The sequence below is a fragment of the Eucyclogobius newberryi genome, unplaced genomic scaffold (genome assembly GCF_026437365.1).
Source record: "Eucyclogobius newberryi isolate DKJ021-1_F unplaced genomic scaffold, fEucNew1.0.hap1 SCAF_7, whole genome shotgun sequence".
Classification (NCBI taxonomy): domain Eukaryota; kingdom Metazoa; phylum Chordata; class Actinopteri; order Gobiiformes; family Gobiidae; genus Eucyclogobius; species Eucyclogobius newberryi.
Window position 1 is genome coordinate 14,464,737 of NW_027316389.1, and position 13,899 is coordinate 14,478,635.

The 13,899-nt window shown below is 41.0% G+C and overlaps 2 protein-coding genes across 3 annotated transcripts; both read left to right on the top strand.

Annotated features, from left to right (window-relative positions):
• Positions 1 to 1,141: 1,141 nt before the first annotated feature.
• Positions 1,142 to 5,602, top strand: selenoo1 (selenoprotein O1). 2 transcript variants are annotated; one of them, XM_072434463.1, is made up of 9 exons: positions 1,142 to 1,759; positions 2,072 to 2,275; positions 2,339 to 2,516; positions 2,743 to 2,873; positions 3,206 to 3,483; positions 3,572 to 3,734; positions 4,107 to 4,292; positions 4,433 to 4,592; positions 5,021 to 5,230. In XM_072434463.1, the coding sequence occupies exons 1-9, from the start codon at positions 1,206 to 1,208 to the stop codon at positions 5,228 to 5,230; spliced, it is 2,064 nt and encodes a 687-aa protein (XP_072290564.1). In that variant the 5' UTR covers positions 1,142 to 1,205. The 2 variants fall into 2 exon arrangements, with proteins under 2 accessions (XP_072290564.1, XP_072290563.1); XM_072434462.1 differs by having other exon boundaries at positions 1,143 to 1,759; positions 5,021 to 5,602.
• A 523-nt stretch (positions 5,603 to 6,125) lies between these two features.
• mapk12a (mitogen-activated protein kinase 12a) lies at positions 6,126 to 10,842 on the top strand. Its single transcript, XM_072435105.1, has 12 exons — positions 6,126 to 6,367; positions 7,086 to 7,215; positions 7,283 to 7,341; positions 7,429 to 7,540; positions 7,617 to 7,646; positions 7,730 to 7,777; positions 7,921 to 8,035; positions 9,161 to 9,232; positions 9,317 to 9,396; positions 9,468 to 9,546; positions 10,213 to 10,386; positions 10,469 to 10,842. The coding sequence occupies exons 1-12, from the start codon at positions 6,249 to 6,251 to the stop codon at positions 10,534 to 10,536; spliced, it is 1,086 nt and encodes a 361-aa protein (XP_072291206.1). The 5' UTR covers positions 6,126 to 6,248; the 3' UTR covers positions 10,537 to 10,842.
• Positions 10,843 to 13,899: the final 3,057 nt, after the last annotated feature.

Sequence of the window (13,899 nt, forward strand, 5' to 3'; positions counted from 1 at the left end):
CGAGCTGGACCCACTCCTCAGGCAGATGAGGGACCGTCCACACAGGGCAGGGACCACTTCACCAGGGGAGGGGCATCTGGGTCCACAGGTCCTCTGGAGTGAGAGAAAGAAAAGAAGGCGGTGAACAGTTTGCAAGTGGAATCAAAAAATAAATATTGTTTGATAGCATAAGTAGTCAGAAGAAGAAGAGGATAGTGCTCAAGCTGTCATACTTCCCCCAGCATAGTTACTCCTAGGGCAGCGAAGCTAAAGCTGTGGGTTTATATTTCTGTTCCTAACTACTCTGACCATAAGCGATTTCGAAGAGGAACGTTTTAAGCCTGGACTTAAATGAAGAGACTGTGTCAGCATATTTAACATGGGTCGGGAGCTGATTCCATAACACAGGAGCTTGGTAGCTAAACGCTCTACCTCCTACTGTACTTTTAGAGACTCTTGGCACCACCAGAAGGCCGGCATCTGAGAGCGAAGAGCTCTGTTTGGATGATATGGTTCTATAGCATCTTTGAGGTAGGATGGGGCCATGTCATTTATGGCTTTGTAGGTCAAGAGTAGAATTTTGAATTTGATTCTAGACTCGACGGGGAGCCAGTGAAGAGACTTCAGCACCGGCGTAATGTGCTCTCTTCTTTTTGTTCCTGTTAGTAATCTTGCTGCTGCATTTTGAACCAGTTGAAAGCTTTTTATGGAGCTTTTAGGACACGCTGCAAGCAGGGAGTTACAGTAGTCTAATCTGTTGTCCATATTGTGTTCAAAGCTTTTTTTTCTTTGAACAATTTGCAACATTGGACAAATTATTTAATAATACATTTCACCAAACAATAGAATAGTGATAAGAATAAACAACAGATCTATTGTTTGAGATCATTATTTATCAGCTTTTGAATTGGTGAATAGCATTATAAACAATGACACCTAAACCTAAATGAATACATTTTGTTTGTATCTTTTTTCTGTGCTGTTAAGAAATATATATGTCAGCACAGGTTGCCTAAAAGTCTATTTAGTACCTCAAAATACTGTTTTAATAACAATGAAAAACACGGTGGATGAAGGGAACTAGCGTTGAATCGTCGGAAAGCCGTTGTTTCCGGTACGGCATATTATAATGTAACAACTGCGTTGTCAGAAAACATCCGGATTATAAAACCATGACTTGACTTTTCTGTGACGTGACGTTGAATATAATCGATGGCAGTGGTTGAATGGCTCATTTAGGACCCTGGCTGGGCTTTCCACGCAGTTTTGTCCCGGGTTTGTCCGTGATCAGACGCATGTGTGCGGTCGGGATGGAAGACATGGGACTTGTGTTGAGTCAGTCCCCGCTGGAGCGACTGCCCTTCGACAACCAGGCTCTGAAAAAGCTCCCCCTGGACCCGTCTGAAGAGCCGGGGGTGCGGCAGGTGAAAGGGGCATGTTTCTCACGAGTGAACCCGCAGCCGCTGACCAAACCCCGCTTTGTGGCAGTGTCGCCCCAGGCCCTGACTCTTCTGGGGGTCAGCGGTGACGAGGTGCTGAACGACCCCCGAGGACCAGAGTACCTGAGCGGCTCTAAAGTGATGCCCGGCTCGGAGCCTGCTGCCCACTGTTACTGCGGGCATCAGTTTGGGCAGTTCGCCGGACAGCTGGGCGACGGGGCGGCGTGTTACCTGGGGGAAGTTGAAGTACCACCAGGACAAAACCCTGAACATTTAGTGGAAAATCCGAGTGGCAGATGGGAGATTCAGGTGAAGGGATCTGGACTGACCCCTTACTCCAGGTCAGGTTTTTTTGTGTTGAAGTGTTAAAACATTTAGTTCAGGTTTAGTTATCAGACGTTTGTGAAATGTCTGCAAATGAATCACAAAAGGGCAGAATCTTTTCATTTGTATTTTTGATTAGCTCGATTTGTAGCATTTTTAAAACTAAATGATATACTCAATATTCTCCTTTTTCATATCATAAAATCAACATTTGCAAAATTGTCTAATATTTGAAGTACTGCCCCTCTTCGAACCAAAGCAAATTCCTTGTTTCTATTTCTTTTTTCTCTCTTACAATGGAAATACATTTGGTCCGATTGCTCTGATAGACAAGCTGATGGTCGTAAGGTTCTCCGCTCCAGTATAAGAGAGTTCTTGTGCAGTGAGGCCATGTTCTTCCTGGGAGTGCCCACCACCAGAGCCGGGTCTGTAGTGACCTCTGACAGTATGGTCCTGCGAGATATTTATTACAACGGTCGCCCTCGCCACGAGAGATGTTCTGTGGTGCTTCGCATTGCTCCCACGTTCCTCAGGTAAATTTACAAACTATTCCTGTCATTACTGTTGAAACCAAACTAATATCGTTATATTTTCAGGTTTGGATCTTTTGAGATCTTTAAGCAGGCAGATGAGTTCACGGGCCGACAGGGACCAAGCTATGGGCGCGATGAGATCAGAGGACAGATGATGGATTACGTCATTGAGATGTTTTATCCTGAAATCCAAAAGAATTTCCCGGACCGCGTGGAGAGAAATGTGGCTTTCTTTAGAGAGGTACTTCTTTCATTATAGCCAAAAAAAACACAGATCTTATTTTCATCTGGGCCACCAAACAAGCAATATATAGAGATTTTATCATTTAAAAAAAAAAGAAAAATGAAAATGTTGATTGGCCTGAATTAAACCTACTTAAGTTTGGCCACCTAAGTTATTGTAAGAAAAACACAATCTTATTTGCCATATCAGTACAAACCATAAAACTCTGTGTTCCCTTCTGTAGGTGGTGCTCCGTACTGCTCGACTCGCGGCCCATTGGCAGTGTGTAGGATTCTGCCATGGAGTTTTAAACACAGACAACATGAGTATCCTGGGACTCACCCTCGACTATGGCCCGTATGGGTTCATGGACAGGTAAAGTGTTTCAGTCGAACAGTTTTATGGGTTTTGTGGGTTGCTAAAGCTTCACTATGAGTCACAATAAGCTCTTTATAAACGCCATTAAGGATTCAATCATATTTCTCCAAATCAATTCAAGGAAGACTTGTTGATTAATTTCAGTAGTTACAATTATTTGTTTCAGAACTACAAAAAGAAACAATAATATGTGAAATGCCTGCTCCAACCAAGTAAAAAATAATCCAAATATTGTTTAAACAGCAAATCCTTATTTTTACATTATTTTTTATAAATGTGTTTGAATGTGTTAATGAAAACAATAAAATTACATTTAATTTTCTGCTTAGGTTTGACCCAGATTATATTTGCAATGCCTCAGACAACTCCGGTCGCTACTCGTATCAAGCTCAGCCGGCCATCTGCAGGTGGAACCTGGTGAAGCTGGCAGAGGCGCTTGCTCCAGAGCTGCCTCCTGAAAGAGCAGAGGGGATCATTGATGAATATATGGATCTGTATAACCGCTTCTACCTGGAGAACATGAGAAAAAAGATTGGCTTGCTCAAGAAAGAGGAGCCCGAAGATGAGTTACTGATAACTGAGTTCCTGCAGACCATGCATAACACAGGTATGGTGGCATTTGACAAGTCCTGCCTCAAGAATGATTGGTTTAAAATGCTTTTTTTTCATGCAATACTTTCTGACAACTCTTTTAGGTGCCGACTTTACCAACACATTTCGCTGTTTGAGCCAAATCCTCTATCCCACTAAGGGTGAAAATGAAGAGGATGTTATAAGGCAGGCCGCACAGCTTCTGTTAGAGCAGTGTGCTTCTTTAGAGGAACTAAAGGCTGCCAGCAAACCCACAATGGAGACACGGTATGGTTCTGAGTCCAATCCAACTGAGTACATATACTGTAGATTGGTGATTCTCTGATGACCTTTTTTGTTAACCCTATTACACCATTGTAACTTGATAAGTACTGGTATATTATGACTCAGATGCTGAACTGCATTTCACTTACTTAACTTATTTCACTCCATAATACACAAAGAACCTACCCATATTTAGACCTTAACACAGATAATGATCTATGACGCAATCATAGTTTCACCTAATCTTTATTGTCTTGTAAATGTATTGAGTCAAACCAGAGGCCATATTCATTAGCTTAGCTCATATCCTCCCTCTGACGTCACTCGATTTATCTGTTACATTGAAGGCTTTGCTTTTGTGTCTGCCCTTGACAGGGAGCTGGCAATGCTGCTGTCGCTGGCCCAGACCAATCCAGCTCTGTTCCAGATGATATCAGACCGAGCGACCATAGCCAAACAGTTAGATAAACTCAGCAAACTTAAAGACTTAATGGAGTCCAGCGAAGAAGAGCTAAAAAGCAAGCAGGCGGATGACTGGACTGCCTGGATCACACGCTACAGGTGAAGCACAACATAACTTTATTAACAGGTTCAAACAAGTGAGAGGGTGGTGCTGGATGAACAAAATGTGAAAGCAGGAAATGGGAGGTAGTTCCATCACATGAACAGTGACAGAATGATGCATGTTATCACTGCTGCAGGAAGCGTCTGGGAAGGGAACTGGAAGGCCAGAGTGATGCTGTGCAAGCTGTCCAGGATGAGAGGGTGAAGGTGATGGATAGCACCAACCCACGTGTGGTGCTTAGGAACTATATTGCCCAAAATGCCATTGAGGCTGCAGAGAATGGAGATTTTTCTGAGGTACAAAAATGCTTTGAATGTTATGAATTATTATGTCATCATCAATAGATCTTTATCGTCATCACAACAGCAAAGTCCGTTCTGCTATTGTACATATAAACCCTTACAATTATAATAAAATAATTAGTCAATGAATAAAAAAAAAAAAGCTTGATTAAAGCATTTTTGAACGATTATTCACTTGCTGTCATATACATTTTTCCTGTAAGTAAGTAAACACAAAAAAATACTAGAATCTATAGGGAAATGCATGGTAAATACACAAATCCATCAAAATAAACATTGACTATGTCTATTTAGACTTTTTTGGCACAGTATTCCACACATTACAATATAATAACAAAGAAAGCACACACACAAAACAGGCAATACAATTAAATAGAATTGTAGTAATGCTTGCCCTGACTTCCTCTCTATGTCTATTGCAGGTCCAGAGAGTTCTTAAGGTTCTGGAAAAGCCCTTCTCTTCACAGCCAGGCCTAGAACTTCCAACATGGGTGGGCAAACGCGGGGGCACTGAGGAGAGGGAGAGGGAAGAAGCTGAAGAAGAGCCGTCAGCTTCAACATCCACCGTCAGAAGTGCTCTTCCCTATGACAGCAAGCCCCCTGCATGGGCACAGGAAATATGTGTCACATGATCTTCATAGTCACTTTTTTGATGCCGGCCTGCTGAGAGAGGTGGCACTGATGCTACACTCTTTGGCAGCTCGTTTCAAGAAAGTTACATTGATTCACAACAGCTCAGACAAAGCCTAATACAAAGCAGTCAAGGAAGAGATTGGTGGTGCGTAGAAATAAAACAAAATTTAAAATGATTAAAGATGATTATCTATCACCTCATCCATGTCTGCTTGGTATGGACAAGCTATAAATGATGAGTCAGACACAAAGTCGTAAATGAACCCGTCTGATTCTGATCGTGTGGGTTGTTGGTGTCACATAAGAGCTGGTTTCCAATAGAAAGATGGATACTAGCTGCAGTCCTTAACACTTTAAAATGCTTTCTGTATGGGCCCACATACACACACGCACAATATATTTTCCTCTGGTAATCCTTTTTTACCACTTCAAATGATTTGTATATGTAGCAAATTATTTTAATAAATCAAACTGTGGTGTTTACTCAGTTTTTAGCTTTTACAATATATTGCTATACATGTGTAAATGTATACGGAATAAACAAATCAACTGCCAAACTGGACTGGCTTATTGCTTTGGGTGTCAGTGTATTTAACACGGGCTTGTTCTGTCATCTGGTGCCTTCAGCCTGCATAACTCTGTGTCTTTATGCTCTTGAAGCCTGGAGCTGACTCGTGTCTCTACAGGTTCCACATATTTTGAAGACGAGGTGCACTGCCACGAGTCCAAGTCAATTTAACGACGAATTATGCAATGTGCTGTTCTTCAATGGCTTTACAATAACTTCAGTTTAGCGCATGTTCTTGTCATTCCACGTGGCTTTCTACCTTGAATCGCACGCACCAGGATCCGGGAGTGGCTTTGGTGACCTCTGGGTGCGCCCAGTGGCAGAGCGGAGCTGCGCAGAAGAAGGGTGAACTCAGAGGTGGGATCCGGGACAATGGGGGTGTAACAACGGAAGCGACAAAAGCCGCATAAACCGTCTCTAGTCATCTTTCATTCGTTTATTTTCATAGAATGTCTAAGCGCATCAGACCTGGATACTGTCGCCAGGAAGTAAACAAGACCACTTGGGAAGTCCCTGATCGGTACCGGGACTTGCGGCAGGTGGGGACCGGAGCGTACGGGACAGTATGGTGAGTCCTAGAATATATATATTTATTAGTCTGGAAATCAACAATCACTGCGTGGGGCTGTAACAAAGAGCGGCGTGACATCTGGTGCCACGGATCAGGCGCTTTGTGTCACAGACGAACAAAAGGAGCTCTGCGTGCGCGTTACGTGCGCTTTACTGGGAAGAAACACACTGCTGTTTCACTTCCTGGTGTAATTGTGACAAACTTTTTTTGTCTTTACAAGTCACATGGATGTGTCACATTAAAAACTGTATTCAGACGTGTGCGCCTCGCGGCCCCTGTGAGACCCCCGCCCCGCGGGGTCCTCTCCCCCGCGCCTCAAATACTCACGTATTCAATGACCTTAAACCGACCTGAAAATTACCTGACGTTGGAATTGCTCATGCTCACAAAGTAAACAGCACCCTGCTCTATCTCCCTGTCAGGAATGTGTGTTTCCTTGTTTCCTTGTGGTTAAAATGATTTTGGAGCGTTGCCCCTTTCAAAACATCTTCAATACAGACAGTGTCTGTGTGAGAATGTGCAAACCTTACACCACATCAGTGAACTCTGTGCCATTAAAATGCCAATCTAACTAACACAGGGAAGCTGAAGAAAGGCAGTGTGCCAGTGAGCTGCCTTTAGCTGAATAGAGCAGAAACACTTTACTGGTGGTGTCAGTATCAACCAGGCACATGCAGTGTGTTTCATTTACCTTGTGATTTATGTTTTTCCCCAGCTCGGCAGTGGACGCCAGGACAGGAGCTAAAGTGGCCATAAAGAAGTTGTACAGGCCTTTCCAGTCAGAACTATTTGCCAAACGTGCCTATAGAGAGCTGAGGCTTCTCAAACACATGAAACACGAAAATGTATGTCAAGAGGTCAGACAATGCCACACCAATGTGCCTGCTCTCTCTAAGTCTTGTTGTCTCTCAGGTGATTGGTCTTCTAAACGTGTTCACTGCAGACCTCTCTCTGGACAGATTCACTGATTTGTAAGTCTGAGTCATTGTCCTTTTCACACAGAAAGAGAAAGCATTGGACATGACCTAAAACCATCATTTTGCATTCTTCTGCTAAAGCTACCTGGTGATGCCGTTCATGGGCACAGACCTGGGTAAAGTGATGAAGTTACAGAAGCTCTCTGAAGAGAAGATCCAGTACATTGTTTATCAGATGATAAAAGGACTCAAGGTGGGTACATTTACGAGGCATTATTGTGACTACACACTTCGACTCACTGAATTTATGTTATCTTTTTCTGTTTTAGTATATTCATTCTGCTGGTATAATACACAGGGTGAGTGAAAACTGTTTATATCATCTTAATTTAACTTACATATGCATTTGATATATTTTGGGTTGTTTCCCCACATTTTTCAGGATCTTAAACCGGGTAATCTCGCCATTAATCAAGACTGTGAACTCAAGGTAGATATTTAGAGATATTATTATGTTTTGTTCAAATTAAAGTGATTATTTACTTTCCAAATGGTGTGTCAAAAAGATGCACTGTCTTCTATCCTACCGTGCTGTCTGGTTTGTCATATTAAGGCGATGTGCATTTGGGTCAGATCATAGACTTTGGCTTGGCGAGGCAGGCGGACAGTGAGATGACCGGGTATGTGGTGACCCGCTGGTACAGAGCCCCAGAGGTCATCCTCAACTGGATGCACTACACTCAGACTGGTAAGAGACACTAACAACGTAATACATACACACCACCAGAGCGCTTTCCTTACGACAATTGTACCTAAAACTTTGTCAAACATGAAGAAACAGAATGTTCAGTTAAAGTCTATTGGTCATGTTTTTCTAATTATGACTTAGTTTGGTGGGATAGGACCTGAGGTGAATATTTATCATAGTTTTACTTCAATTAAGTTGCTGTCTGTGAGGAAAGTTGGAAAAATCTAAGTTTAAATTTACAGGAAGTCCATCTATGATGTCATCAAAAGGCGCCATGACCTTAAAAACACAGACAATTTACACTTAACTGATACACTTTCCTGACAGTTTAAACAGTCATTCAACTAAATAAAATATGGTATTATTGTATGTCAAGGGTTAGGTAATTTTTCTTTGTAATTTATATGGAACATGGCCCTTTTTTACAGTATGGTTGCTAGGTAACAGTTGTGGAATTACCTCTTCATAATGTCATATTTGCTGCCCATGTCCAAACAGGAAGTACAATTATAAACTTTACCAAAATTGTCAAACTGTGGGACAAATAGGCAAAATGTTGAGTCAAATCTGAAATATAACTGTGTTCACTATGTTTTAATGAAATGTGTCAAACTTGTCACATAGACTTTAGTTTGAACCCCTCATGACAATCCTATCTAAGTTATTATTACATCTATGTGGTCTTGGTATCTCTAACACGGATTATTGGCCACATGGGTTTGGAAATAGGGGGAAAAAAGAAAGGAAATATGTAGATAAACGGAGAACATGCTACTCCAAACAGAAAGGCCTGTCTTAATTCATTTATTAGTTTTCAGCAAATAAGAGGCCTAACTGTAGGACAATAATATTCATCTGCATGACCTCTAGATGGAGCTGTTTGCACGTAAACCAATACACATATTCATATCGGAGTTCTCGACATTAATATCGGAGTTCTCGACCTAAATTCTGAGTTCTCGACCTAAATTCTGTTATTGACAATGACTCTTGGATGAGAGTCGAAACGTCTACTTTTTCAAACTGAGTCCAGATGACTACAACTGAAGCTTTTTTCTACTATGGAACACGCCTGGACGAATGAGGGATTACACCGACATATTCATGTCTATGTTCTTTTCTTAGTGGACATTTGGTCCGTGGGCTGCATCATGGCTGAGATGCTCCTGGGCAAACCTTTATTCAAAGGCAGTGACCGTATCCTTCTTCTACACTTTTTTTTCACAAAATTACAAGATTATTATTTTCTGATTTCGCTGAAACCTTAACACACATCTTCAGACTTGGACCAGCTGACTGAGATCATGAAGATCACTGGGACTCCGGCTGAAGAATTTGTGTCAAAACTTGAATCAGAAGATGTGAGTTCAACTGCCACAGCATTTTCTCATAAATAATATTCATTTTACATAATTCTATTTTGTTTTTTAAGGCCAAAACGTACATCAAAGGTCTTGATAGAATAGAAAAGAAAGATCTAACTAAGGTTCTTCCTGAAAGCAATCCACAAGGTAAGACGGCCCTATTAACTTCATGTGTCTTTGTACCAAACTGGTTACGTTTCAGATGGAGCGTAGTGACCTATGACTCTATCGCAATACATAGTCTGTGATAGAAATGCATGTTTATGACCGCAGATTTACCATATTAATCTCGTGCATAAAGGTCCCTTCAACCATCAACAATCACACCAATATTTGCCGACTTGCCATTTTCCCCCTGAAATTATAAAATGATAAACTATAAAACAGGACACATCTGTATTAGGACAGTCTATGCCGCAGGGGTGTCCAAACTTTTTTCACCGAGGGCCACATTTTGAATCTTATACGGAGCAGAGGGCCACAAACAACCCGGCAATGTTGAATTTGAAGGAAGTGAATCATTTGAATTTGGCATTTGACATTGTTTCGATGCCTTTACACCATTAATAAGACTTGGAACATTACTATTAAGTTTGTATAACATCACAATGCTTGAATTTGTCCAATTTTACAGCTACTTTTTGTTGTTTGGACCAACTTAGCAGGAAGCTGGTGGGCCAACAAATATTGGTCTGAGGGCCGTTTTGACATGGTCTATGGGATGATTATAAATTATAGATTTCTGCGCTCACCTCCACATCTATTAAGAATGTGGTAAATACAACATTTTTGTCTCCCGTGTTGTCCCTTCAGCTGTTTGTGTGCTGGAGTGCATGTTACTGCTTGACCCGGAGAACCGAGTGACCGCGGCCGAAGCCCTCTCGTTGCCATATTTCTCCATTTTCCGAGAACCAGACGAGGAGACCGAAGCCCTGCCTTACGACCACTCTCTGGACAATGCCGACCTCACTGTGGACCAATGGAAGCGTAAGCACGGATTATTCTGACCGTTTGGAATTGTGGTGACGTGGAAAAATGGCTTGAAGTCTAAATGCTTCTGTGTTTTTAGGTCACACGTTCACAGAGATCCTGACTTTCAAACCGGTTTTGTTGGAATCGAAAGAGACATCACTTTGAGGGGAAAAAAGACACAAATCTACTCCGATCAACTGTGGTACTATGGCTAAGAGAACACTAAAAGGACTGTTGCCTTTTTCAAGCCAAAACATTATCAAAGCAAATCTCTGATCAAGCAAAATAACACATTGTACTGTTGTAATGCTGCAAATACTATAAAGGGTAGTGGGGTAATTATTATTATTATTATTACTGTACTGTATTTTGTCTTTGTTATAGAAGCCACGTGATTCTTTCCGATGCCTTAATAATAACAGTTTTACAGCTTAGGCTGAAATGTTGAATGTTTTTCCACCACTCAGGCTTTTTCTATGTAATTATGTTTTTAGTAGATTTTAGATGTGTCAAAACTTTTTCAACTAATAAAACTTGACTCATTTTGCAGTTATAGCGTTTTTTTAAGGTTGTATTTACCCTCACAAACAGCAGGTGGCAGCACATGCCAACTTGGTTAATGCAGCTGTCCTGGTCAGAGAGTTCACACAGCAAATGGGCAGAAGAAAAATAGATGGATTTCTATGAATTCTGCTGTTATTATTCCACAGTTTGTTATTCTTAGTCTAGGGGAGTAATGTTAAAGATTTGTGGAATTTCCTGATTTGGCCTCATCAAACGTGTCTTATGTAAGAGGTTTTTTAGACTTGGTTTATATTCTAGCTCAACACCAGGCAGAGTGGATTTACTGTTCTCATATCAACAGCTGTGACTCATACTTTGATTCTGATTATTTGCCATCGGTCCCCTGCTGTGTCACATAGTGAAGACTTATCATTTTGGCAAGACACTTTCCAATCCTGTTCACGGCCAATTAAAACACTGAGCGCACTTTGATTGTCCTGTTGAGAGTCATTTATGATCTTAAGGACTACAAGGACAACATAAGCAGTGATGCATTGTATTGTTTTGACAAATTTATATCAGAAGCATGTCAGCCTGTGTCGAATCTAAACCAGCACCATAACTGGACTGTTCCAGGTCTAAATTAGGGCCCAACCCTTTTAAGCAGGGTCAGCATTGCCATAGTAGTACTAACCAAAAACATATCCAGCAGAGAATAAAAATGTGGAAATAATTGAATCGTTGGTATCTAATCAATTTTGCTTCAGGGTGAGTGAGATTTGGAGTAATTATTAAACTAATTATTGCTCTTTTCCTCTGAATTTGGCGGGATGTTATGCAATGGCAAGTTCTCTGAAACATCACTGCCACTGCCAGCTGTTTAACTGACGTATCTGCACAGTCATTAGCCCCATCAGTCCTCCTCATTCTAATATCTCTACACATTTTTGTACATTCTTGCCTTTAGATGCTGCTCATTCCTTGGCATGTACTTGTTGAGTTTAACAGGCTTGTTTGACTGTCCTCCAGGTCTTTGACTTCTTGTGTGTTACTCCCCAGAGGTCCAGCTTCCTTCCTGGGTCAGACCAAGAAGCACAGGACGCAGGCCTGGGTACTGCTGCTCGGACGGTTCACTCAGGAGTCATCAAGTTCTCTCTGCTGACAGGAAAACGAAGAGAAAAGCACATTTTTGAGCCCTGGCCCTCCCTCCTCATGCACAACACACAGCAGCACATGGACAAACTGTCTCTCCTCTGACTTGTTTGTTGACCCTGTGGTTTATTTTCAGAGCGCCTTGGATTCAAACAACATTTTTCCCCAAGCTCACACAAACACACCGGCCTCGAATGCACACGCTTCACACACCAACACACACTTAGATTGACACTGGAGGGAGTTTGGTGCAATACCACAACACCACTCTGACCTGGGTAAACCACTTCTGTAACTGGGGAGGTCCATATTTCCGTGGGATACGTCTTCATGTTCTGCAAAACTAATAGGAGCTTTTAGAAACCAACATTGAACTTTCTTGTTGGATCTTGCATCGCGGTCGGCAGCTGACTAATGGCTTATCGGCTGACAATTTTGAATGAATGGTCGTGACGTAAGAGCAATTCCCAGCCTTTATTTCTCATCAGTTTAACCACGACCGACCACAGAGACGGAGCATAATTACTGATTGTTTATTCCACAAATAATTTAGCGTGTCATGTCCTTACTGGAGATCAAATAAACAAATTCCAGGGCACAGTCAGAGGAGATAAATTGATTGGAGATTTACCAGAAGGGAGGGAAAACTGTGTTCTTGTCTGTGATTGCTGTTTTTTTTTTTTTTATTATAAAGATTTATACAGTATATGAACTAGCAGTGTTTTTGGGGATGGGATTGTTGTCAAGTAGCTTCGAGCTTCCCTTCAAATGTTAAAATGCATCTGCGTTTCTTCTGCAGCTCCTGGTTCACCGCTGGTACCGTCAGGGTTTGAGAGATGTATTTTAAGAGGATTAAAATGTCCTGCTATGATAAAAGACACAAAGGCATTGCCAGGCATTTTATCTTTGTCAACATGTTTTAGTGAAGATGGGTCTGATTCATTGTGACAGTCCTATCATTAATTGTACTGTTAAGACATCTTATATGATAAATGGTGCTGAAGAGACCACAAAATCAGACATTAACACACATTTAAAAAGACATCTGCTACAAACAATATTCACCTGTAGAGGTTGTGCAGTGATGTAAGCTGTACTCATGTCTGTTACTTATGTAAAAGTTCAGATACAGGAGGATAAATTACTCAAGTAGAAATAAACGTATCATGTTAAAATCAGTTTAAGTACTGAAGTAAAGGTTGAAAAATGCGCTTTTGCAGCTTTTCACAGATTTTGAGAACTATTACAGCGTCAAATGTAGTTATTTTTCTTTTTTTATAAACCCAGTCTTTAACTCTAAATCTTTAGGCAGAATGTCACTCAAACCCTATAGAATTACTTTACTTTTCAGTTCTGTTAAAAAATTGTACAGGTACAGATACAGATACCTACTCTCAAATGTAGTGAAGTAAAAATAAAAGGTATCCACTGAAAGATTAAAGAAAAGAAGTAAAGTACAAATGCCAAAAACTGTACTTTTACTTTTGTACTTTGTTACTTTCCCCTGATGAAGTCCCCAGCGCTACACTGCAGCAACTACATGTACCTTGTGATGTACCTTGAACCTTGAAAATGTGATGTTTTTATATTGTTTTGAAACAGAATTGGTGAAAATAAATGTCTTCAAATTGATTACAGACAACTAATTTTCAAAACCAATTATGAAGTAATGGTAATAACTATATTTATATAACTAGTTGTTATACAAGTTTTACTGCTTTGTGGAAGCATTTTATTGTCATTGTACTAGTGGAATGGGACCTGTGTGTGTTTGTATTGCCGCACAAACTGTTAAAACAATGCAAGTAAACAAAAAGTCACGATTCGGGGAAATCTGAAGATTGTTCTGTTCCTACCCATTTTACTTTCTCC